The sequence below is a fragment of the Piliocolobus tephrosceles genome, chromosome 3 (assembly GCF_002776525.5).
Source record: "Piliocolobus tephrosceles isolate RC106 chromosome 3, ASM277652v3, whole genome shotgun sequence".
In the NCBI taxonomy this organism is placed as follows: domain Eukaryota; kingdom Metazoa; phylum Chordata; class Mammalia; order Primates; family Cercopithecidae; genus Piliocolobus; species Piliocolobus tephrosceles.
The window spans coordinates 101,097,175-101,123,456 of record NC_045436.1 but is presented as its reverse complement, the minus strand read 5'-3'; the positions used below and the strand labels follow the sequence as shown (position 1 = coordinate 101,123,456).

Genomic DNA, 26,282 nt, shown 5'->3' with positions numbered 1-26,282 from the left:
CTGGGAGACAGTAACAAAACTGACAAAGATTCCACTGGCTTGTCTGGGACTCCTCTTCATTCATTTATTCAGCAAACATCTATTGGGCACTTAATATGAGCTAGGCATTGTTCTTGGCTCTTGGGACATGTCCGCAAACACAACAAAGATCCCTGCCTTTGCAGAGCTTGCCTCCAACCAGGAGGAGATAGAGAATAAACATTAAACAATAAACAATACAAATAATATAGTATTTATTTTATTATATAATATATATAATATTAGAAGGTAATAGATACTATTAAAAAGAAGGAAAAAGCAGAGCAAGAGGGAGTCAGTTCACCCACTTTAATCTTCCTGGTGAGCATGTCAGCAATACCCAAACATCGCTAACATGGTTATTGCATGTATATTTACACACAAGATAAGAAGGGTTTATTCTCATAATAATCTTGGTCATCATTCTTGAGGTTAAGCTCAATTCTGCTTTACATGGCTTGTTGGATTGTCCCAGTCCTTGTATTTAACAATGTTTGCAGAAAATAGTACCACATTAAATCAATTACAGATTATCCCTTATCCAAAATGCTTAAGACCGGAATGTTTGAGATTTAAGATTTTTTTCAGATTTTGGAATGTCTGCATATATATAAAATGAGATATCTTGGGGATGGGACCCAAGGCTAAACACAAAATTCATTTATGTTTCATAAATGAAACTTCATGCATATAGCCTGAAGGAAATTTTATTTTTCCCTTAGGGATGTTGAATAAACTGTTGTGTGCCTGCGTGTTGACAGTAACCTGTCACATGAAGTCAGGTGTGGAATTTTCCACTTGTGCTGTCATGTCGGTGCTCAAAATGTTTGGGATTTTGAAGCATTTTATATTTCAAATTTTCAGATTAGAAACATTCAACCTGTCCTTGCTCACCGTGGCAAAAAAAAAACAAAAGAAGAAAGGGAGGGAGGAAGGAAGCTAGGAAGGAGGGAGGGAGAGAAGGAAGGAAGGAAGGAAGGAAAGAGGGAGGGAGGAAGGAAGGAAACAAGGAAGGAAGGAGGAAGGGAGGGAGGGAGGAAGGAAACAAAGAAGGAAGGAAGGAAGGAAATACTCAACCAGTAGTCCAGTAGTAGTTATCACTAGAAATTAATGAAAATCTATTGCTGTTATTATTGAGTTTTTCCTAAGTATTCCAGTGAAGATCAAAAGAATAGAATACAAAGGAAGAGAATAAAAACAGAGAGGCAACTCTGATATTTTAGTAAATTCTATTTATAGAAGATCTTGAGTATTTCTTTTGCGTCCTTCTTTACTTTAAGGATGAGCATTGTTAAGACAACTGCTTCATTTCTCTATACTGTTTTTCTAAGTTTCTGGAAGGGCAGGACCAGAATGGACCAGCGAAATGACTTGACTCTTGAAGGCCACTTCCTTCCCTTTTGAGTTCCCAATGAATCTGTCACATACAGGGCTCTTGGCTTCATTGTTGCTCTCCTGAGTTTTTGGTTCTCACCCCTACTCCAACACATCAAATAGGAAAGAAAGAACAGGAAAACTGACAATGAAAAGGAAGGAAAATGTTCACACTTCTCTGACAGGTTCTAATTTACCATAGTCCCTGTTTTACTTGATTATTGCTCATGCATGTGTCCTGGATGCTCAGGTTCCAGGTGCGGCTATCTGTCCTGTGATGGCAGAGATAATGATGGCTAGTAGCTGACTAAAGGGCTTTTAAATGTCTTAAAATGAAACAGCTAGAGATTCTGTTTCTAGTTAGATAAGGAGTCTGTATCATTAACTGAGTCACCCAACTTTCTCAGTGTGACACCCACAAAACGGGCATTTGACAAAAAAACCCTCAGTCCAGTTATGGTAAAGCAGTAAAGATCAGACCCATCAGTATAGATGTAAAACAGTATATGTTTTAGACAATCAGACATCTATTGAGTCCCCACCTATTCATTATAAGGCTCCGGGAAGAAGAGAGAAAATTTCCCGGGAGGACAAAATATGTGATGCTATTTAGGTGTTACCTAATGAATGAATGAGACTCAGTTCCTATCTTTACATATGTACAAAATATATCCTACTTCTCAATGAGATCACACAAGTTTTGAGTGGATAGCTTGTACTTCTTTATATTCTTCATGTTGCATAGGAGAAAGACTTGAATTTAATAGAAGTCCTAGGGCCAGGTACAGTGGCTCACTCCTGTAATTCCAGCGCTTGGAAAGGCCCAGGCAGGAGTATCATTTGAGCCCAGAAGTTTGAGACCAACCTGGGCAAAAGGGCAAGACTCAGTCTCTGCCAAGAAAAAAAAAATTAGTCAGGCATGGTACTGCACACTTATAATCCCAGCTACTCAGGAGTCTAAGGCAGGAGAATCCCTTGAGCCCTGGAATTTGAGGCAGCAGTGAGCTATGATTGCAACACTGCACTCTAGCCTGGGCAACATAGCGAGTCCCTAGCTCTTAAAAAAATAATAACAGAAGTCCTAGAAAAGTTTGTGTGTTGATTTACTTTTACATTAAAAGTTTCTGGCATTTTGAGCAGCATAAATACAGAGAAGTAGAGGGAAGACTGAGCAGGAAGTACTCCTTTGGGACTGAAAGACTTCAGGAAGTCTTATTCCTTTGATGGCACAAAATTCTCTAAGTATGGAATTATTAGCTATGATCAAAATGTTTTGCCACTAGTTTGAGGGGACTTATGGTAGCAGTTTAATTACCTTGTAATGCACGAACAGAATAGATGGACATCCGTTCCTGGCTATATTCATGTGTTGTTATTGTTATTGTTTTAATTGTTCTTATTTCCATGCAGGTTATTGGTTGAATTCCCAGCAACAGGCGGTGTGATCCCATCTTGGCAATTTCAGCCTTTAAAGCTGATCCGATATGTCACAACTTTTGATTTCTTCCTGGCAGCCTGTGAGATTATCTTTTGTTTCTTTATCCTTTACTATGTGGTGGAAGAGATATTGGAAATTCGCATTCACAAACTACACTATTTCAGGAGTTTCTGGAATTGTCTGGATGTTGTGATCGTTGTGGTAGGTTTGAGAACAACATCAAATTTCCTATTCTGTCCTACAAGCATGTTAGCTAGAGTCTTAGATCTCCTCAGCCTTGTGGATCTTGATATTCCCAAAAAAGAATCTAAAAGTCCCCCTCAATTATATCAACTTCTGTTACTAATTATTTTCTCATTTTGCATGAGTAACTTTTCTGAGTATGAAGTGGAGAGGTATTTACAATATGCTCTCAACCACGCTAATGAGAATATCTCAGTAATTCATATTTGGCTTTAGTATGCCACATGAAGTGTGGAGGAGAAAACAGGTTTTTTCCTTTGGTTTTTTTTTCACTAATGTTATTTTTCTTCAACTGCTAGTAAAAATCAATTTATATTTTCCTGTACATGTGTAAAGTTACAGCAAGAAAAACCTTGTCGGCCAGGTGTGGTGGCTCATGCCTGTAATCCCAGCACTTTGGGAGGCCTCGTGCCTGTAATCCCAGCACTTTGGGAGGCCGAGGCAGGAGGATCATTTAAGCCCCAGAGTTCAAGACTAGCCCGGGTAACATAGTGAGACTCTGTCTTTACAAAAAAAAAAAAAAAAATTTTAATTAGTCAGGCATGGTGGCACATACCTGTAGTCTCAGCTATTCCAGGGGCCGAAGTGGGAGGATCATTTGAGCCCAGGAGGTTGGGGCTGCAGTGAGCTATAAATGTACCACTGCACTGCAGCCTGGGTGACAGAATGAGACCTTGCCTTGAAAAGAAAAGAAAAAAGAAAAATCATCCTGAAAATATTTTGGGCGGCAGAGAAAACTTTCTGCAGTTTAAAATTTTCTGTAAATAGTCTACAGAGTATAAAATGTAAGTTATATTCATCAAAGTTTTCTGTATGAGGTACAAGAAATCATATAGGTATGAGCATGGTGGCTCATACCTATAACCCAGCACTTTAGGGAACTGAGGTGGGAGGATCACTTGAGGTCAGGAGTTTGATACCAGCCTGGGCAACATAGTGAGACCTCCCCCCATCTCTAAAAAATAAAAATAAAAAATAAAATAAATCAAAGGCAGAGTCATAATCAAGACCATGACACCATGTAAATTCTGTGTCTGCCCTTGACTCTATTATAACTTCTAATATTTTTTCAAGATGTTTTCCTGTCATCCTTATCACTTAATTAAGCATCAGTCACTTCCTTCCTATGGCCTCAGTGTATAAAAGACGTTTTACAAGCTTTTCTCCTTTCAGCAATAACAGGTAACCTTTCACTAAGTCCAGTTTTACATTTAAGCATATAACAACATGCTTAATTGTTAGATGCTCACAAGCTTTGCTTGGCATAGATGTACCATGTGTTATTCTGTCTTTCCTTCCCACTGCCTATGATAGCCATCACCTTCTTAAATCTCAGTAAATAATGCACTACCCTATTAGCATTCTCTCTTCTGTTAGCCCTCCTCATGAGAATTATTCTTTCCCTTATCCTACTCCTAAAAATTTATTTGGCTTTATGAAGCATTTACATCAAATTATTAAACTCTTCCCCACTAGAATTATTAATAGTTGATAAAATATGGAAAATATGTTATTCATATGTGAGTGAAAGAACGCTTAAGGTATAAAGAACTACATGGCCATATATTGCATGGCAATAACAATATTAGCAGTGATAATAATTGTAATAGTAATAATAATAATGGCTAACACTTTAGAAGCTACTGTGTTAGGCATCTCCAGGTGCTTTTCATGGTACAGAAACTCATTTGTTCCTCATAGTAACACTGCCTCTCAAGTCATGGATATGTGCACTTTAGAAAGAGTTTTTACTTAAAGTAAAAATTCCTATAGAATAGATGGTGTTGACCCCATCAGGTCATGATGCAGTTCGAAGTGCATCCCGTCTTTTATGATGGCCATATAACATCACATAAATCAAGGTAAACCCTTGATCCCCAAATTCTCAATGTATTAACAATGAACAGAGTTACACAAGAATTTTAGCATTTAAGGAAACAGGAGAGACAATAATACTGGAAATAATTTTTCAGAATATTTCTGTTCAGAGTGATGGCAGAGTGCAGGCCATATACATTGACAGTTATCCCAGAACACAATTATTGTTTGGAACTATAAGGATGCAAACCCTGTCTTTTGGCTTATATGGATTTATTTATATTTAGGCCATTGAAATGATGATAAAAAGGTAAGTATGGTATGCTAATTAAGAACAGATTTCCTTTTTATTTTTTAACCAAAGAACTCAATATCAACAAAAGACTGGTCAGTGGTATTCACCCTTTTTGATCATACACACCTATCAGTGAAAGCTTTGACTACACACCCTATTGTATTATCTTTATTTGAAAATTGTATGCATACATTGGTGTAAAGGTACATCCGTAAAATATTCACATACATAGAATTTTAAAAATTGGGATAAAATTAATACAAATAGAATTCCAATACTTTCTTACCACCTACTTAGAAGTTGTAACATTTTCTTCCCATACCCCAGTGAATTGCCTTGTGCCGCTTTGGCTACCAGTAGGAGAAAAGGGAATAATATCATCGAAATTGTCTCTTTGACTCAGCAGCCACAGCATTTTGCAAGTATTTCTTTGAAAACTTACTTCACTGCGCTTTTCAATTTTTTTTTTTTTAAACAATGCTTAATACTGCCAGACAACAATTCAGACAGTGTGCTTTTTGTTTATAAAGAACAAGGAAGGGCTACTGGAATCCCACTTGTCCTTTGAAACATTTGCTGATCAAGTGTAGAAGTGAGGGCATGCTTTCTGGTCACCCACAAAACACACCCTGTGCTCTACTGGACCTTTAAACCAATGAAAAGAGCCAACACTTTTTGTTTTATCTAGCCAAAATTTGCTTATGTTTACCAAAACCTGAAAAGAAATTATATTTTAAATATAAATATAATGACATCTTGAAATCACTTTGAAATTTTCTTTGTCTTCCTTTTTTGTTTCTCCAACACGTTCTGAAGTACACAGGCTGCATCAGTCAGCCATTTGTCCTGAGCAATAGTCTTTCAAAACTAGCAGAATTACTTGAAAAAAGACTATTAAGGAATTTAAACTCAAATAATTTGTTGACTGCTTGCTAGGTTTTACGGGGTAAAATGACTAAATCTTTTTTTGTTTTTTTTTGTGTTTTTTTTTTTTGAGGCAGAGTCTCGCACCATCCCCCAGGCTGGAGTGTAGTGGTGCGGTCTCGGCTCACTGCAAGCTCCCCCTCCCAGGTTCAGGCCATTCTCCTGCCTCAGCCTCCCGAGTAGCTGGGACTACAGGCACCTGCCACCACGCCTAGCTAATTTTTTTTTATTTTTAGTAGAGATGGGGTTTCACTGTGTTAGCCAGGATGGTCTCCATCTCATGACCTCGTGATCCGCCTGCCTCGGCCTCCCAAAGTCCTGGGATTACAGACACGAGCCACTGCGCCTGGCCCGACTGATTCATTTATTCAACGAGTATTTTCTGAGCACCTACTGTGTACTTGGCACTGCTCTAGGCACTGGGGATGTAGGAATGAATAAAATAGCCCAAATCTCTGCCCTCCTAATTTTCTGATACGGAGAGAAAGTTCTTTTATAAACAGGGATGAGAATCCCACAGAAAACTCAGGAGTGATGTAACATTGCAGATGCTCACAAAATCTCTTTCCTTATCTCTTCTTTCATCCCCTATTTGGAAGGAAAGGTTTCAAAGAAATTTAGCATATCATGACGTTGTTGTATAAATGACCATCTTCTTCATAAGTTTATAAACATTTGTCCTGTGCAGAGTAAAAACAACTGGACTGCATAACAAATTATACCTGGTGAGAGTTGGATAAAGAGTTACCACTGGATCCAGTCCACCAATCCAAATGTTTTTCTACATGGATTAGTTGAGATGAGCTCCTCATCTCAGGAAAAGCCCTTGGTTCACATATTCCCCCTGCAGGCCTTCTTGAGCCCACTATGTTCATCATTCCCACCACCAACACAAAAATACAAAATTGGCTCTGGAAATCCTTCACAGATAAGAAAAGGAAGATGGGGAGGTTGGCTCTTTAGCTGTGATCAGCAACCAGGCTGGTCTTTGCTATGAGAATCACATGGGGGACCATGATCTGGATGGCCGTCTCAGGAAGAGAGGGCTAATGAAGTGGTCTCTGGCCATCATTCCTAAGAGGAGAGAATGGACAGCAAAGATTGCAGCACCTGCCACAGCCCACCTGCTGCAGATTCAGACCCCCCAGTGGGGCCAGGTGGTTATGACTAACCCCTAGCACTGTCTACATTTAGTGGTGATGGATGCCAAGGAGGGGGCAGTGTCCCCTTGGATCTGGTTGTAAAGCCTAGAACCAAAGCATATGTGGAAAGTTGTAGGGTCATGAGTTAAGGGACATAAATGAGCAAGAGAGAAGCCCTTGGCTCATTTATTCCCACTGCAGGCCTTCTTAAGCCCTCTGTGTTCATCATTCCCATTGTCTTTCAAGCCCAAGCTCATTCTTTGTTCTCATGGGCACTCCTTTTTAGGATATCTTGTGCCCCTCTTCACTTTATGTTGAGTGATGCCAACTCTTCAGTAGTTTTTTGTATTATTTAACTTCATGTGTTTATCTGCTCTTAAACCAGAATATGAGTGTCTTAAGGGCAGGATTTATGCGGTTTACTTCTGTTTATTCCTCTTAGCCCCTTGCACGGTGCTGTATTCATAGACACATTATACATACAATATTTTTGTTGAGCAGAGCGAAGAATGGCTGGCAGTTGGAGAATGAAGAGAAACTGGAAAATTTTAAATTTAAAAATCACAAATAAAAACAGAAAGCAGGTTTAAGGCAAGAAAGCAAGAGAGTGGAAAGTGATTAAAATGAAGGTGGCGGAAAAAACAGAAAGCATTCCTCTTGGAGTTTGAGTCTGTTATAGTGTGATCTCTTCTGTGTATGCATGTACGTGTGTGTAATGCATATGTGCACAATGCATGCATGCATGCCTTCATTGGGTTTCTATTCCGAACTAAGGAAATGCAAGCAATATGTTGTTTTACTTATTTTATGGCAGGGCTTAACACTTTCCATTTGAGTGAGTGACTTTTAAGAATGACATTGGGTAAGTATAATGGTGAACCCTACAATTAATACATTGGTGAAAAGTATACTAGTCATATTAAGGTATGTTTTATATTTCTAAAACACTGTAATAAAATTTAAATCTTTTGCTTTCCAGCTATCAGTGGTAGCTATAGGAATTAACATATACAGAACATCAAATGTGGAGGTGCTCTTACAGTTTCTGGAAGATCAAAATACTTTCCCCAACTTTGAGCATCTGGCATATTGGCAAATACAGTTCAACAATATAGCTGCTGTCACAGTATTTTTTGTCTGGATTAAGGTAATTTATAAATTTCATGTCCTACATTTTAAGTAATATTTTCTTTCAAAAATAATTGAGTTCCACAAAATCATGGAATACTTAAATTCGAAATTCAAGTGACTGGCCAGAGCTGCTCCATATTTACTTGGTTTTGAGACAGGGTCTCACTCTGCCACCCAGGCTGGAGTGCAGTAGTATGATGACAGCTCATTGCATCCTCAACTTCCCAGGTTCGAACGATCCTCCTACCTCATCCTCTGAAGTCACTGGGACTACAGGCATGTGCCACTATATCCAGCTAATTTTTAAATTTTTCTGTAGAGATAAGGTCTCACTATGTTGCCCAGGCTGGTCTTGAATTCCTGGGTTCAAGTAATCCTCCCACTTCTGCCTCCCAAAGTGCTGGGATTGTAGGCATGAGCCACCATGCCAGGCCTCATATTTTACATATGAAGTAAACTATTGAAACTCATGTGATCATTCCTCTCACCGTCAATGATACACTCCTCCTGCTATCTGAATTAGTGCAAGATCAGTCCCTATAGATTTTGTTTAACAAATGCAGTAAGAGGCCTTTCAGTGTGTTAGCTGGGCCTGGGGCCCCAGGCTGCTCTGACAGAGGCAGGTCTGAGTTTTACCTGATATGAGATGAACAGGTGAAGGAAAAGGAACTCAGAGAGAGGGAAGGATCAGGTGGAGGGAAGGAGAGAGTTGCTGCACTTGGAAGTGCTTGCTGGAAGGAATCGCCTCTTTTCCAGGTAGAGGCTGTAAGGGAAGCTTTACCTAGAATTAAGGTTGGAACAGACACCACTTCCAAATAGTTCCTTCCTCACTCATTTCCTTATTATCTTAAGACATAATGTGCATTTCCATGTGTGTGAAAGGTTATGACATTTCATATACAATGAGCCTCAATTCTGGAGATGGAGGAAATTTCAATAATTCTCAGGCAGCAGCTGCCGTCCCGTCACCAGCACAGGCTCTGATTGTGCTGTCCAGACAGTAACTACTAGCCACATGTGCCTATTTAAATTCAACTTTAAATTAATTAAGCTTAAATACAATTAAAAATGCAGTTCCTAGGTCCTACTGGCCACACGTTCAGTGTTCAGTGGCTATATGTGGCTACTCTCTAGGACAGTGGAAATGTAGAACATCTCCATCATCACAGAACGTTCTCTTGAACAGCACTGTTCTGGAAGGGACTTACCCATTATGTACTTTCCTGAGTTGGTATTCATACCTAGAGGGCCTGAGGTTTATCAGAAGGCATCGACCCAGACCAGGCACGGTGGCTCATGCCTGTAATGCCAGCATTTTGGGAGGCCAAGGTAGGCGAGTCCTCTGAGCCCAGGAGTTCAAGACCAGCCTGGGCAACATGGCAAAACCTCATCTCTATTAAAAATACAAAAATTAACTGGGGGTGGTGGCACTTGCCTGTAGTCCTAGCTACTTGGGAGGCTGAGGCGGGAGGATTGCTTGAATCCAGAAGGCGGAGGTTGCAGTGAGCCAAGATCACACCACTACATTCCAGCCTGGACAACAGAGTGAGACCTTGTCTCAAAAAAAACCCAAAAAAATGCATAGACTTTATCCTGTATTTCTCATGCTATTTATTTATTGACATGCTTGTTCAAGAGAAACCATCACTAAAGCACAAAACCTTGATTACAACATAGTAATAATAATAATATTAATCAAATAGCAAAAATAATGATAGTAATAAGAATGTTCTGTGGTGATGGAATGTTCTATATTTCCATTGTCCTAGACAGTAGCCACTAGCCACGTATAGGCGTGGAACATTTAACATATGGCTAGTGGGACCAAGGGACTGAATTTTTAATTGTATTTAATCCTAATTAATTTAAATTTGAATTTAAATAGCCACACATGTTTGGATAGCGCAGTCAGAGCCTGTGCTGGTGACAGGATGGCAGGTGCTGCCTGAGAATTACTGAAGTTTCCTTGATTATTATTAGTTTAATAATAATAATAAAGATAGTAAAAATAATAAAGATCTCAGCTGGGCACAGTGACTCATGCACTTTGGGAGGCTGAGGCGGGTGGATCACCTGAGGTCAGGTTGGAGACCAGCCTGGCCAACATGGTAAAACCCTGTCCCTACTAAAAATACAAAAAAAAAAAAAATTAGCTGGGTGTGGTGGAATTGCCTGTGATCCCAGCTACTTGGGAGTCTGAGGCAGGAGAATCACTTGAACCCAGGAAGCGGAGGTTGCGGTGAGCTGAATTGTGCCACTACACTCCAGCCTGGGCAACAGAGCAACACTTCATCTCAAAAAAAAAAGATCTCAAATGAATTGGGATTATATTAAGTAATGTGATTACAGCGATACTCAAAAAGTATTTCACTGTGGCCACAAACAATGTATAACAGACCTTTAAGTAAACTTCTAGAGATTTACCTGCAACATGTGTCTCAAGCTGTTGTGTTTTATTTAGTGCTTCTCTTGGAATGTCTTGCCCCTCCATACTTTTATCATTAAGGTCTTTAAGGCAGGGATCATGACTCCACTTCTAATATCTCATCATGTGTTCTTCCACTGAGGCTTCTACCTAAAGCTACACAATCTGGACAGCCATCCTCAGTGCTTTATCTACCAACATGCTCAATATGGCTTTGTAGTCAGGCAGAGCATGGTTCACTACCAACATGCTCAATATGGCTTTTCAGGGTTCACTGTCTACCAATAGGGTTCACTATCTACCAACATGCTCAATATGGCTTTGCAGTCAGGCAGAGCAGGCTTTGCAGTTCAGGCAGAGCAGCTGGCTGCAGGCTCCAGCTGACTCCTGGGGATAGATTGCCAATATTTCAGACACTGCAGAGATTTGAGGCAATGTACATAAAGCCCTCCACACATAACTGATGCACAACAAATGACAATATTATGCAACAAGAATTTCCTGGGGGGTTTTATAGTTAATTTTTATTTGCGTGGAGTTTTTTTCCCTCTCTTTTACTTTAATCCTTTCTGGGGGAATAAGCATCACTAGTCACAGTTCATGGCATCCTCGACTTCCCAGGTTCAAGCAATCCTCCCATCTCAGCCTCCTGAGTAGCTGAAACCACAGGTGTGTGTCACCACACCTGACTAATTTATTTTTATTGTTTAGTGAAACAGAATCTTGCCGTATTGCCCAGGCTGATCTTAAAGTCCTGGGCTCAAGCGATCCTCCTGCCTTAGTCTCCCAAAGTGCCGGGATTATAGATGTGAGCCACTGCACTCAGCCTTTTTTTTTTTAATTGTAGTGATACACATAGCATAAAACCTGCCATTTTAACCATGTTTAAGTGTACAGTTCAGTGGCATTAAGTACATTCACAGTGTTGTGCGACCATCGCCATTATGCATTTTCAGAACTTTTTCATTATTTTAAACTGAAACTTTGTATCTATTAAACACTGACTCCCAATTCCCCCGAGTCCCTGGTAACCTGCATTCTACTTTCTGTCACTATGAGTTTGACTAAGAATCTAAGTACCTCATGTAAGTGGAATCATACAGTATTTGTCCTTTTGTGTCAGGCTTATTTCACTTTGCATGTTTTCAAGGTTCATCCATGTTGTAACGTGTCAGAATTTAATTTCTTTTCAGAATGAAATAATGTTTTATTATATACAGTCACACCACTTTGTTTATCCATTCATCTATTGATCAGTCTTCTCTCTCTTTTACAGCTCTTCAAATTCATCAATTTTAACAGGACCATGAGCCAGCTCTCGACAACCATGTCTCGATGTGCCAAAGACCTGTTTGGCTTTGCTATTATGTTCTTCATTATTTTCCTAGCATATGCTCAGTTGGCATACCTTGTCTTTGGCACTCAGGTCGATGACTTCAGTACTTTCCAAGAGTGTATGTAAGTATATATGAAATTAAGAAGAAAAATTTAATCAGAGTTGTCACTGCTTCTCAAGAATAAATCTTCATATGAGGTTGCTATATGACCACCAAGTATTTAAAACTAGTTATTTTAAATAAGAATTAATTACCTTTTCCCAAAACATTGATCTACCAATGCAAAGAAGACAATGCATCCTGAAATGCTTACGATAGCAGCCCAAAGTAGTAAGATACAGTTAACAGCTGTAGGAAACCAACACTGTTCTGAAGACTGAGGTTTTCTTTGCACCAAATGCAGATGGTAGCTTCTAGAAGGCTGTTTGCCTATATTCTTACTCCTGCTGAATATTGTTGCCATATATTTAGAACTTCAAGTTATTTTCTAAGGAAAAAAGCAAGATATTTCTAATATTCTAGGGTAAACTCAGACCAGTACAAGAATTTTCAGGTTTTTTTCCAAAGATCCCAAATGTGAAATAACAAAAAGCAGCCAGTGTCAGATTTCTATGCCATTTAGAAAGGAGTTAGTTTAAAAAGGAATGGAAGTGATAGAGGTTCGTGCATAGATACCTCTAGTTAATATTGCTGTTGATAAAAGCGATTTTACTAAGACCCAGCACTGACAACACTTAGCCACTTTGACCCCATTTTAATTACATGTCAGAATATTGGATCTTTGAGCACAAACCATTTTGGGTTTTGGGCGGGGGTTGTTGTTTTGTTTTGTTTTTGAGGCAGGGTCTTGCTCTGTTGCCCAGGCTGGAGTGCAGTGGTGTGATCATAGCTCACTGCAGCCTTGAACTCCTAGGCTCAAGTAATCCTGCTGCCTCAGCCTGCTGAGTGGCTGGGACTACAGGTGTATGCCACCATGCCTGGCCAAGTTTTTACATTTTTTTATGAGAATGGATCTCACTGTGTTGCCCAGGGTGGTACTGAACTCTGGGACTCACACTATCCTCTCACCTCAGCTTCCAAAATTGCTGGGATTACAGGCATGAGCCACCACACCAGGCCCCTTTTTTTTTTTTAAAGAAATTTTTAACTTTATACCCAGGGTGACTGTCGTCAAGGTTTAGAGTTAACATGTTTTACCTAGATTATGTGTTGAATTGTTATAGCCAATTGCTTTATAAGTTATTGAATAATAATTGTATTTTCTTTTTTCTTTTTTTTTGTTTTGTTTTTTGAGATGGAGTCTCGTTCCATCGCCCAGGCTGGAGTGCAGTGGTGCAATCTCGGCTCACTGCAACCTCTGCCTCACGGGTTCAAGCGATTCTCCTGCCTCAACCTCCTGAATAGCTGAAATTACAGGTGCCCGCCACCACGCCCAGCTAATTTTTGTATTTTTAGTACAGACGGGGTTTCACCATGTTGGCCAGGCTGGTCTGGAATTCCTGACCTCGTGATCCGCCCGCCTCGGCCTCCCAAAGTGCTGGGATTACAGATGTGATCCACCACGCCCGGCCTGTATTTTCTTTTTAACCAAATGGAAATAACCTCTGTAGCATGAAAGCATTTTATTATTATTGCAGAAGGCTTTAATTGCTGATATAAGTAGCAAGACTTTTTAAATGGGATTGACAATTTTCTGTTATTTGGCAGCTACCTATACTGCTAAAAAGGTCCAAAAATATGAAATCATCTTTAAGAAATGTTGCATCTACTACTGGACATTCTTTGTTTTTGTATTGTGGTGTTTTGTTTTATTTTTATAGCTTCACTCAATTCCGTATCATTTTGGGCGATATCAACTTTGCAGAGATTGAGGAAGCTAATCGAGTTTTGGGACCAATTTATTTCACTACATTTGTGTTCTTTATGTTCTTCATTCTTTTGGTATGTACATTTTTATTTATAGTGAGGTTCAATTTAAACTTCATATTCATAAATCCTTGTCTTCTCTTTTCTCTCACACTTTATGTCCTATCATTTTTAAATAAAGACTCAGGAAGTAGAAAAATGTGTGGATGTTGGAAAACTTGTTTTCCTTTTATTCACGGTTTTAAGACTCATATCAAATACCTTTTCCGTGGTCTTTCATTGATCCGTATATATGTGTCTATTCAATGCAAAAAAAATTAGATCTTTTCCATGGTCTTTCATTTCTCTCTATATATGTATCTATTCAACGCAAAAAAGAAATTAGATCAAATACAAATTTATAAAGATACCTAAAATATTGCTTTGCCTAAAAAGTAGAATACGCTTACATGCTTTTTAAACACATGTGTCAGCACTTTTGTAGTCACTTGCTAGCATGACTTTTCTCTTTCTTCTGTTCTTTTTAAGAAATAAGAACTGAAAAGCAAGCTAGGTCTAGGATGTCAAGAGTAATAGTTGAGTGAATCATCACATGTCAAAATTAGGATATTCCGTTTTAAATTATTTATATCCCATTCATCTAGAGACTGCCTACAGAGAATATTCAAATAATTAAGTTTAAAACTAAATGTAACAATGAATGGAAATTGCATTAAAATTATTTTCAAAAATAATTTTATTCTCTTGATTTGGTGCAAATGAACATTTTTAATGTTTTTGCCCTAAGTTAATTAAGATTTTTTTAAGGTATTTTGTTCTTTTTCTTAACATTTATATATTCACTTGTCTACTGAGAAGGTGTTAAGCCAGCTTAATTTAGGCGGCTATTTTTCATCTAAACACTAACAATCATCTTAAGAACAATTTTCTTAAGAAAATAACATTTTTTCATTTCAATAAATTGTGTAAAGATCCCTTGAGGAAGGTTGAGTGATCACATTTTCAGCAATTCAGTGTAATAACTCTAACGTCAGTCCAGGTATTACTGGTTAAGTGTATGGTATTTATTGATTGGGTATTAGATGTACTGTATTAATTTCCTATTTTTTTAACTATTTTTTTTCTGGGGGGACACAGCCTCTGGTGTAAAACAAAGGCATGTTCCCTAGCTGTACTTTAACAGGACTGAAAAGGTCAGGAATATTATTCAAGTCCATATGTATCTTGCTGTATGCATGGATTATGGCTCGTGTTTAAACTTACACCTCTTAAGCTTCTTCTTCCTATCATGTATTAAAGAAAACAATAGAGAGAAGAATAAGCCTTTGTCACTCTACCGTTGATAGTACTTTGTATTCTAGAGTACCTGAATCTCTACTAAGAAAGCAAAAACCAGGAATTGAGAGTCCTGCACCAGACCCTTCAGTTGATCTCAGGCCACCTAGTTTTCTCCATTTATCAATCTGCCAAACAAAGGACGAATAGAATCGTGGCAACTGGAAATGCTCAAATGTGGAGTTGTTTGAATGTGGTCCTTTAGTAGGCAGCTGTCTTACCAGATCTAGAGTATTCAGTCACCTTACCAGATTAGTCACCAGAACATGACAAGAAGCTCTTAGTTTCTATCTTTATGCTAAAATTGTTTTTTGGATGACTGCACAAAAAAGAATTGCTCTCCTAGCACCTCCCAGAGATATAGATGGATGGATGGATGGATGGATGGATGGATGGATGGATGGATGGATGGATAGATACATACATACATAGACACATAAATAGCTACATAGATAGACGTCTACTTTCAATACACACCTGTCTTTTAAGGAAATGACAAGCTGAGCATGGGGTTGGCCACCTTTCTGAGCTGATTGCCTGGTGTTAATTGATTGCCCCTGTTTAACAAGAAGGCACAGTGTTATGAAGTGGCTCAACTGAACCAGGATAACCCCACTCTTCCTCACATCAACAGGAAAGACATCCTGGTGCAGATGTCCATCTGATAATTAAGCGAAGGTTAATTATGGAGAGGAGGTTGAGCTTCCTCTTCCCACACCTGGGATGGAGAGGAGGTTGAGCTTCCTCTTCCCACACCTTTAAGAGCCTTTCTCAAGCACTTTCTATTTTTTGAAATCTCTTTAGAGGTCCCAGCCTTTGATCCATTTCAATTAAGATATTGGCATGCATTAGTTAACAACCACCTGGAAGCAAAACTAGAACATTAGATCCCTGAGCTGGAAGAGAGAAGGTAGAAGATGTTACTTGGACTGCAGTTATCTGCACTTGGAATTGAGCATTTAGTCAAAAACTTATATTTATTCTATATTATGTCTCATTTCTGCTACAGAATTGTAAACAATATTCTTCCTTAATATAGAAGTTAATAGCCAACTAAAAGAAGAGCATTCTCATTTGTTCATTTCTCAACCATTTAATAAGTATTTACTGAGCCACTATATCCGTGTGTATATATATACAGATATATATACACACATATATAATATATAGATAATATATATTATATATAGATTATATATTATATATACATATGTATATATAATCTCTATATAATATATACTGTATAATACACCCTGTAGTGTTTTTTGTGGATTGTGTACTATGAGGTAGTATGTTAGATACTGCCAGTACCAGGGTAAGGAAAACAGCCTGATTCGGCCTTAAGAAGATTCCTCAGACTTGGGGGAAAACAGACATTATCAAATAGAAATACTTGCAAACCACGGTTATGTGTTAAAAAGGAAAAACAAAGGAAGAGCATGTAAAAAAAGGGGGGGACCTGATCTCCTGGATACGGTGCTTTGAGAAAGTCTGTTGTTGGAAATGCAGACCATTACTACTGGAGAAGAGAAAGATCAGAAAAATGAACTCACCATTACCAAATGGTAATAGCTGTCAATTAGGTAGCACTTACCTGCATCAGGACCTGTCCTGAGCATTTTACATAGATTGTCTCACTAACTAGCCCAACAAATATGTAAGGGAGATACTATTATTTTTCCCATTTTATTAATGTAAAACAAATAATTCTTTAAAATTAGACTTAGAAAAGTGAAGCGACAATCTTAGCAGTGCTAGGACTGAAACCCAAGTTTGCTTGACTCCAAAGTCTATCTCTCTTCCAGAAACTTTTTCTTTACTATCTTCCTACTAGGCCTGCTGTATTCCTATTTGCAACAGCCTTTTAAACTCTTTAAAAATGTGTCCTGTAAATTTCATATATGATTATATAAAAAGCTTGGAATAAACCTACAATTCTACTTATCTGTGTTAACCGTTGAAATTTGAAGAGCTTTTTAGAATTCTATACCCTTCAGTAGTGTATGTAAAAGTTTCTAAATATAGAGAACATAGGTAAGCAAAAATAATATTAAATAAAATAATCTCACCATTCATAGGTAAATATACTAATATTTTGTTGTATTTTATTCTTGTATCTTTTCACAAGTATATCACAAAATTTTTCCTGTGGCATGACTTAAGGGAGAAAATAATCTTCCCAAAACATGTGGCAGCAAAACTATTAATTTATGACATCAGGCCATGCACAGTGGCTCACGCCTGCAATCCCAGTACTTTGGGAAGCCGAGGTGGGCAGATCACTGGAGGCCAGGAGTTCGAGACCAGCCTGGCCAACATGGTGAAGCTCCGTCTCTACTAAAAATGCAACAGTTAGCCAGGCGTAGTGGCACATGCCTGTAATCCCAGCTACTCAGGAGAGTGAGACTCAAGAATTGCTTGAACCCAGGAGGCAGAGGTTGCAGTGAGCTGAGATCACATCCCTGCACTCCAGCCTAGGCAATACAGTGATACTCTGTCTCAGAAAAAAAAGTGTTTTTTAGTAAATAAATATTGATTTATGTCTTCATAAAGCACTCAGGAAAAAAAAAAGGATAAACAAAAAGGCATGTGTCAGGTTTTTTATTGATATTTCCAAATTATGTTTCTTCCTTTAATTTTTGCCCTCCTTTCGTTTACAAACAGAATATGTTTTTGGCGATCATCAATGATACTTACTCTGAAGTGAAATCTGACTTGGCACAGCAGAAAGCTGAAATGGAACTCTCAGATCTTATCAGAAAGGTAGGAAAAGCCTTAATTCTCAGAATTCTTCTGTTCCTGACATAAAATGAGCATTGTCTCAGCCAGATTTTCAAATCAACATTGATCCACTGAAATTGTTGAAATAAAGAATACATCCCTATATTTCAGGAATAATTTAAATGTTCCCTATCTTAGAGTCTTGATGGATATACTGCTATCTTGAATTTTAATTCTGGGAATCCTTTTGTGTCCTGGAATTAAATTTTCAATAGTCTTTTGACACTTTAAGAGCTGAGCTGAAGGTTCATTACCTTTATTATTTTGACATCTACTCTAGCTGGCTCTCACTTCAGGATCCTGAGTTGAGAATAAACTAGAAGGGAAGATTACCTAAAGGAATTCCCACCTCTCCTATCTCAATTACCATTAAAAAAAAAAAAAAAAAGTTTTTGAGGAAAATACTTAGTAGTTCACCCTTTAACCTTGACCTTCCACGGCAGTTTTAAAATAAGCAAAGGAAAAGATTCATGAATTCAGGTCCTAGCCTGGGGCCTGAGAACTTTTACTTATGCACCTTCTCAGGAAGGGTTTCATTGTTAAATAGAAGGGCAGGACAGGAAAGTTGGGCCTCTTTGTTCTTCTCAATGTAACTTCTTTATTTGGTTTAAAGTATAAAACGTATACAGCAACAAATAACCACATTTAAAATACACAGTTTGTTTCCCAACATCATTTTGCTAAGCCATAGTGACTCCTGAACTAATGTTTTTTTTATTGCCAAGCCTTAGGATTATGTTATCTGTGATTTATGTTGCGATAGAAAACTTAAGCCTCTTAAAACAAAGTCCTTGGGATGGGACCTAAGAGTCACATTATCTTGATTCTGCATAACAGTTGCTTACAGGTTAGCAAATCTCCAGTGTGTATGCAAGCATTCCTCATTTGGCACAATTCTGATATGCACAAACTTTGGTTACCCCAGTTTTGTTATGTGACACCACCTTCAACAACACAGTTCACATTTCAGTTATCACAGTATATTAACTGTGAGTAACAGCACAAAGTACAAACTCCACTGCTCACTCTTCAGCGTATAGATCAGTTACCTGAGTAACAGATGTGCAGGCTGAGCAGGCTCACTGGCAACAAGAGCAAAACTCCATCTCAAAACAAAAAAAAAGAAAGAAAAGAAAAAGAGAATGGGCTAGCAAAGAAATGAAAAATGGTAACACTGGAAGTGAAATTCAAAACAGAGTAATGGATTTATAGAAGAAATAGCTGAGTGAAGAAGAAACAGGAGTGTTGACACTGCGATCATTCAAGATATCCAGATATGGAACCAGAAGAACTTAGGGCAGGTCTATCAACTTGAATGAGGAAAATAGGTATGACAAAATGGATGAAGATGTCTTGAGGAAATGATGCCTGCAAAAAAAACTTCGCATTAAGGGAACTCTTATTAGAGATAATTCACAATAATGAAAGGCCAAAAGAAAAAATGTTGGGGCTGGACATGGTGGCTCACTCCTATAATCCCAGCACTTTTGAGAGGCCAAGGTGGGTGGATCACTTGAGGCCAGGAAGTCAAGACAAGCCTGATCAACATGGTGAAACTCCGTCTCCATTAAAAATACAAAAATTAGCCAGACGTGATGGTGCACACCTGTAATCTCAGCTACTCAAGTGGCTGAGGCATGAGAATCACTTGACAACCAGGGAGGCAGAGGTTGCGGTAAGCCGAGATTGCACCACTGCAATCCAGCCAGGGTGACAGAGTAAGACTGTATCTCAAAAAAATGAAAAGAAAAATATGTTGGAAGCTAGTCCACATTTAAGAAGGAATATGACAATTCACTAATGCACAGAAAAGAAGTTCACACATTGTAAAGTGTACAATGTAATATTATCCAATGAAAACAAGGCAAGTGCTATTTAAACTACTCTGGATACATTTTTTACAAAGAAATAAAACACTTTTAGTTTTTAATGTTTCTAATGTTTTACATTTTAGTGTATTAAAGCAATATTAGTTTTCATCTTTTTAAAACTCCCTATACATTTATAACTGACACTAAGGGAGTGTTTAATGTTTTGATTAAAAGTTTTATAGATCACAGAACAATTGTAATTCTTCCCACTGATTATTCAGATCATTTTGCACAATTTCAGCCTGCATGGTCACCTACAGTGCTGCACCATGTGCAAAGCAAGGTCAGGTCTGAAGTTTGCTAGTGAAAAATCCTTGGCCAGGGGCAGTGGCTCATGCCTAGCACTTTGGGAGGCCGAGGCGGGCGGATCGCTTGAGCTCAGGAGTTCAACACCAGCCTGGGCAACATGGTGAGACCCTATTTCTACAAAAAAAAAAAAAAAAAAAAACCTAGGCGTGGTGACTCACACTTGTAGTCCCAGCTACTTGTTGGGGGTTGAGTTGGGAGGATCACTGGAGCTCAGGAGGTCAAGGTTGCAGTGAGCCAGAGTCACGCCACTGCATTCCTGCCTGGGTGACAGAGTGAGACCCTGTCTCAAAAAAAGGGAAAATACTCATCTACATTTCACTGGGTTTTTTGTTTGTTTGTTTATACACACTTAAGGAAATTACTGTCTAGAAGATAGATAATATAAAAAATAAAGACACAATTCATGATTCGAATTTCTTGGTATTCGTAAGAACGGTTGCACAGTCCTTTATGCTCTGAGGCAGACAGCTATAGCATATATAGTAATTTTTGTTTCTATCACATAAACTTGAATACACATATGAGTTCTTCATGACTTACTGAAAGACCCTGACTCTTTCAATGTAACTCTTCCACAAGTGTTTTACGGAAAATTGGATACATTCAAAACTATTCATTCATCCAGCACATACTCATTGAATGGCCAGTGTACACCAGGTTTATAGTAGTTACTACTATGAATGGAAAGTAAAACAAATGCAAAAGGAGACTACACTAAACCAAGTGTTTTATTTTTTTCTCTCTCTGATAGGGCTACCATAAAGCTTTGGTCAAACTAAAACTGAAAAAAAACACTGTGGATGACATTTCAGAGAGTCTGCGGCAAGGGGGAGGCAAGTTAAACTTTGACGAACTTCGACAAGATCTGAAAGGGTAAGAATCATGCTTCCTGAGGTTCTGAAAAATTCCTGCTTCTAAAGATAAATTCCTGGTGATAAGGGTATTTCTAGCCCAAGTGCTCATAGAGATACTTTTTTTTTTTTTTTTTCCAGAGGCAGGTATCTTTCTAGAGCGTGTTATAAGAGGAAAACTTGCCCCCATTTGGCGATTTCTCCTTTCCTCCTGCATTTTGATGTCTCTGTGTTTAGGGTGAACTGGGTACAAGAATGATTTTATCTGTATCCTCTCTCTAATTTCAGGAAGGGTCATACTGATGCAGAGATTGAGGCAATATTCACAAAGTACGACCAAGATGGAGACCAAGAACTGACCGAACATGAACATCAGCAGATGAGAGACGACTTGGAGAAAGAGAGGGTGGGTCTGGTTTAGGAGAACAGGATTTGATTTGCTACCTTCAACACCACAGATGTATCAAACACTATAGAAGTAATAGGTTATTGAGTCTCTTGCCCATCCCCACCACCCTCTCTTTCTGTCTCAGTCAGTTTATTTGTTAGTACCCTGTTTATTCCAGAAAGAATATATAACACAATTATGTATAAAAATGGATGGTTAGCATGATATAAAAAGGTCAAAATGAAAAGCAAGCAAAAGTAAAAATAATAGATTATTGATGAAGCTTAAAATGCATTCATAAAAACACATATGCTTATTAAGATTGGGCTACAAATTGGGCCCTAAGCTTGCTGGTAATCAGCTTGAAAAGAGAAGCGTGATTAGCTGCAGAGTCCACAATTTCCATGAAGAAAACAAAAAAGGACTTGCCAATAGAAATGAAATTATTCTGGTTATTTAGTAGCTATTTAAATTGTTAACTTTTTTTTTTTCTTTTTGAGATGGAGTCTTGCTCCCGGGCTGGAGTGCAGTGGCACAATCTCGACTCACTGCAGCCTCCACCTCCCAGATTCAAGCGATTCTCTTGCCTCAGCCTCCCAAGTAGCTAGGACTTCAGGCACATGCTATCACGCCTGGCTAATTTTTGTATTTGTAGTAGACACGGGGTTTCACCATGTTGGCCAGGATGGTCTCAAACTCCTGACCACAAGCAGTCCGCCCACCTTGTCCTCCCAAAGTGGTGGGATTACAGGCGAGAGCCACTTTGCCTTTCCTAAATTATTAACATTTATAATAAAATAAAATTAGCAACTGCCTTCCATTTGAATACTTTTTACAAAATAGTTAAAAGTAAACATAAGTGGGCTTTTATAATCAGAAAAAAATAATTCAAAGCTTTACCATTAACTTTCAAAAATAAATGGTTAAACAGCAACAACAAAAATCTGTGGTAACTGAGGTACAGAGAATACAGATGAATGTTATTACAAAAGCCACTTTCCTGTGAGGGGGAGTCTAGGACAGTGGTTTCTAAATGCCGCTCCATAGAACAGTGCTAGTAGGTGACAGACTTCTCCAGTCACAGTGAAATTTAAGCATAAAGATAATGAGGAAAATTTTTACAAGGCTATATTTAGACACAGTTCTTATTCTGACATTACATCCTTCCTACTTTGGAGCTATTGAATGTATTATCTTCTATGAAAAGAAGAAGATACAGGTTGAGCATCCCTAACCCAAATATATGAGTCTGAAATGCTCCAGAATCTAAAACTTCTTGAGTACCAACATGATGCTCAAAGATCATGCTTAAAGGAAATGCTCTCATTGGAGCAGTTTGGATTTTGGGTTTTCAGATTAGGGATGATGAACCAGTAAGTATAATGCAGACATTCCAAAATATTTTTGAAAATCCCAAATCCAAAACACGTCTGGTCCTAAGTATTTCGAATAAGGGATACTCAACCTGTAATATATTTCTTCATTTCTTTCTTTATTTTATTATTATTTTAAGATGGCTTATGGCCCACTGCAGCCTCAAACTCCTAGGCTCAAGTGATCTTCCAACCTCAACCTCCCAGGTAGCTGGGACTGCAGGCATGCATCACCATGCCTGGCTAATTTTTTTTTAATTTTTTTGTGGAGACACACAGGGTCTCACTTTGCTGCCCGGGCCAGTCTCAAACTCCTGGCTTCAAGCAATCCTCCTGCCTCAGCCTCCCAAAGTGTTAGGATTACAGGTGTGACCACTATGCCTGGCCCATATTTCTTCATTTAGTTTTTTCTTTGCCTTTTGTGTTTTTAAATGTTCTTTCTTGTTCAGACAAAAAGTTGGCTACTCCTTGCTGTTTGTTAAATTTGCCAATCTATGAAACTGAAAAATGCAGAATTACCAGCCCGGTGTTAAATACAAAGAAATCCCAGGCAAATGGCACGCACCCCCAGTTGCTTGCCCAAGCCCTTGGAGAAGCTTCTGTGGGGTCTCAGTGTTCTGCTCCTCACTCAGTGACTCCTTGTTCTTCAGGAGGACCTGGATTTGGATCACAGTTCTTTACCACGTCCCATGAGCAGCCGAAGTTTCCCTCGAAGCCTGGATGACTCTGAGGAGGATGACGATGAAGACAGCGGACATAGCTCCAGAAGGAGGGGAAGCATTTCTAGTGGCGTTTCTTACGAAGAGTTTCAAGTGTAAGTATAAATGAATTGGCAGAATTTACATTGACAAGATCCACATGAGACCAGGCAGTTTCCCTCATCTCTCTGAATTCAGTCCTTTCCATTATTAATCATCCGGCTTTTAAAAATAACTTGTATTGGCTGGCGCAGTGGCTCATGCCTGTAATCCCACCACTTTAGGAGGCCAAGGCGGTTAGATCATGATGTCAGAAGTTTGAGACTAGCCTGGCCAACGTTGTGAAACCCCGTCTCTACTAAAAATACAAAAAATTAGCTGGGCATGGTGGTGGGCACCTGTAATCCTAGCTACTTAGGAGGCTGAGGCAGGAGAAATCACTTGAACCCGGGAGGCAGAGGTTGCAGCGAGCCGAGATTGCACCATTGCATACCAGCCCAGGTGACAGTGCAAGACTCTGTCTCAAAAAAAAAAAAAAAACTTGTCAGTTGGTGCTTTATCTCTTACATAATATGTTTATTATAGGAATTAGCAAATAAGAGCAAAAGAAAACATTAATGTTTCCCATATTTCTACCAATGAAAAATGTTTATTAATATATCAGTGTTTTTGTCTCTATTTGCATGTGTTTATCAATGTTTTTATATATTTTTTTGGCCTAACATATGGTTTGTCCTGGAGAATGTTCCTTGTGCATTTGAGACGAATGAATATTCTGCTGTTGTTGAATGGAGTGTTCTGTAGATGTTTGTTAGGGCTAGTTTGTTTATAGTTTTATTCAAGTCTCCCATTTCCTGGTTGATCTTCTGCCTAGATGTTGTATTCATGTTTGAAAGTGGGATATTAAAGTCTCCAAGTATTATTAGTTGGAGTTCATCCCTTCAATTCTCTAAGGTTTTGCTTTGTGTATTTTGAAACTCTGTTGCTGGGTGCATACATACTTATAACTAATATATCTTCCTAATATATTGACTATTTTCTCTCTCAACTTGATGAGGCTAAAGAAAAAAAAAGAATCAACCCTTTTTTCATTCCAAGATGTTACTCACTTTATCTCTAGTAAAATTCTTTGTTTTAAGGTATTTTTTGTTTGATATTACTGTAGCCACTCCAGCTTTCTTTTGGTTGCTGTTTGCATGATAAATCTTTTTCCATCCTTTTACTTTAAACTTATTTATATCTTTGAGTCTAAAGTATGTCTCTCCTGTAGACAGCATATAATTGGATCTTATCTTTTTATCCAGTTTGACAATTTGTTTTTTTATTAGATTGCTTAATCCATTCATTTAATGTTATCATTGATTTAGTTGATTTCTGTCTGCTGTTTTATTTTTTGTTTTCTAGCTTATGTCTTTTTTGTTCCTCTTTTACTGCTTTCTTGTACATTAAGTGAACATTTTCCAGTATAACATTTAAATCCTTTTAATGGTTTTTCACTTTTTTTTTAGTCATTTTCTTAGGAGTTGCTTTAAGACTTGATTTATACAATTAACTTATGAAAAATTACTTCAGATATATATTAACTGAATCCAGTGAGAGATAGAAATATCATTTCTATTTGGCTTTTTTCTCTTCCCTCTTTTTGTGCTATATATTCATCTATCTGTATGTATATAGTCATCTATATATGTTGCAAATCACATTGTTACAAAAATATTACATTTTTATAACACATTGTGTAATATATAGTATATAGTTTTATATCTCTTAATGAAACTCAGAGAAGAGAAAGTACATATTTTTAAATTTGTGTATTAACTTACTTTTTTACCATTTCTAATTCTCTTCTTTTGCTCCTCTGGATTCAAGTTATCATCTGTTGTCATTCTCTTTCTCCAGTACAGCTTTTCTACTGCCTACCTCCTATTATTGTCAAAGATATTACATTTCTATTATAGACCTTTAGATCCAACTACGTACATATTTTTACACAATTGCTTTTTAAATCAGTTAAGGAACAAAAGGAGAAATGTACATATATACTAGATTTTATACCTACACAATTATCTTTACCAGTATTCTTTGTCTTTTCATGTGGATTCTGATTACTATCTGGAGTCACTTGCTTTCAGCTTAAAGAATTTCCTTTAGTATTTTTTGTAAAGCAAGTTTGCTAGCAATGAATTCTTTCATTTTTGTTATCTGAGAATGTTTTTCTTTCTCCTTCATTTCCTCTGACCTGTATTGTTTCTGATGAGAAGACAGCTGCTAATTTTACTGTGGTCCCCTTGTACATGATGACTCAATTTTCTCGCACTGCTTTCAAGATTTTTTTGGTTTTGTCTTTCAGTATTTTTACTGATATGTCTGGGTATAAATCTCTGAGTTCATCCTACTTGGAAAGTGTTTTTTCTGCTTCTCTCACTTTCTCTTCTCCTTTGGGACCCCCATTATGCCTATGCTTAAGGGTATCACATATTTCTCTTATGCTCTGTTGATTTGTCGTCATTTTTTTCCCTCTCTGTTCTTCAGATTGCATAGTCTGTGTTGATCTATCTTTAAGTTCACTGATTTGTTCTTCTGTCAGCTTGCTCAAATCTTTGTTGAGCTCCTCTAGTTATTTATTTATTTATTTATTTATTTATTTATTTATTTATTTATTTAT

General features: G+C 38.0%; 1 protein-coding gene across 1 annotated transcript in view; it reads left to right on the top strand.

Moving 5' to 3' along the window:
- Positions 1 to 26,282, top strand: part of PKD2 (polycystin 2, transient receptor potential cation channel) — a 68,939-nt gene that overhangs the window by 37,364 nt on the left and 5,293 nt on the right. Inside the window, exons 6-13 of the mRNA XM_023198125.2 lie at positions 2,803 to 3,031; positions 8,232 to 8,399; positions 12,085 to 12,266; positions 13,966 to 14,086; positions 18,011 to 18,109; positions 21,059 to 21,180; positions 21,447 to 21,564; positions 23,570 to 23,733. Of these exons, the coding sequence (XP_023053893.2) occupies positions 2,803 to 3,031; positions 8,232 to 8,399; positions 12,085 to 12,266; positions 13,966 to 14,086; positions 18,011 to 18,109; positions 21,059 to 21,180; positions 21,447 to 21,564; positions 23,570 to 23,733 (1,203 nt within the window). The remainder of the gene's footprint in view (positions 1 to 2,802; positions 3,032 to 8,231; positions 8,400 to 12,084; positions 12,267 to 13,965; positions 14,087 to 18,010; positions 18,110 to 21,058; positions 21,181 to 21,446; positions 21,565 to 23,569; positions 23,734 to 26,282) is intronic.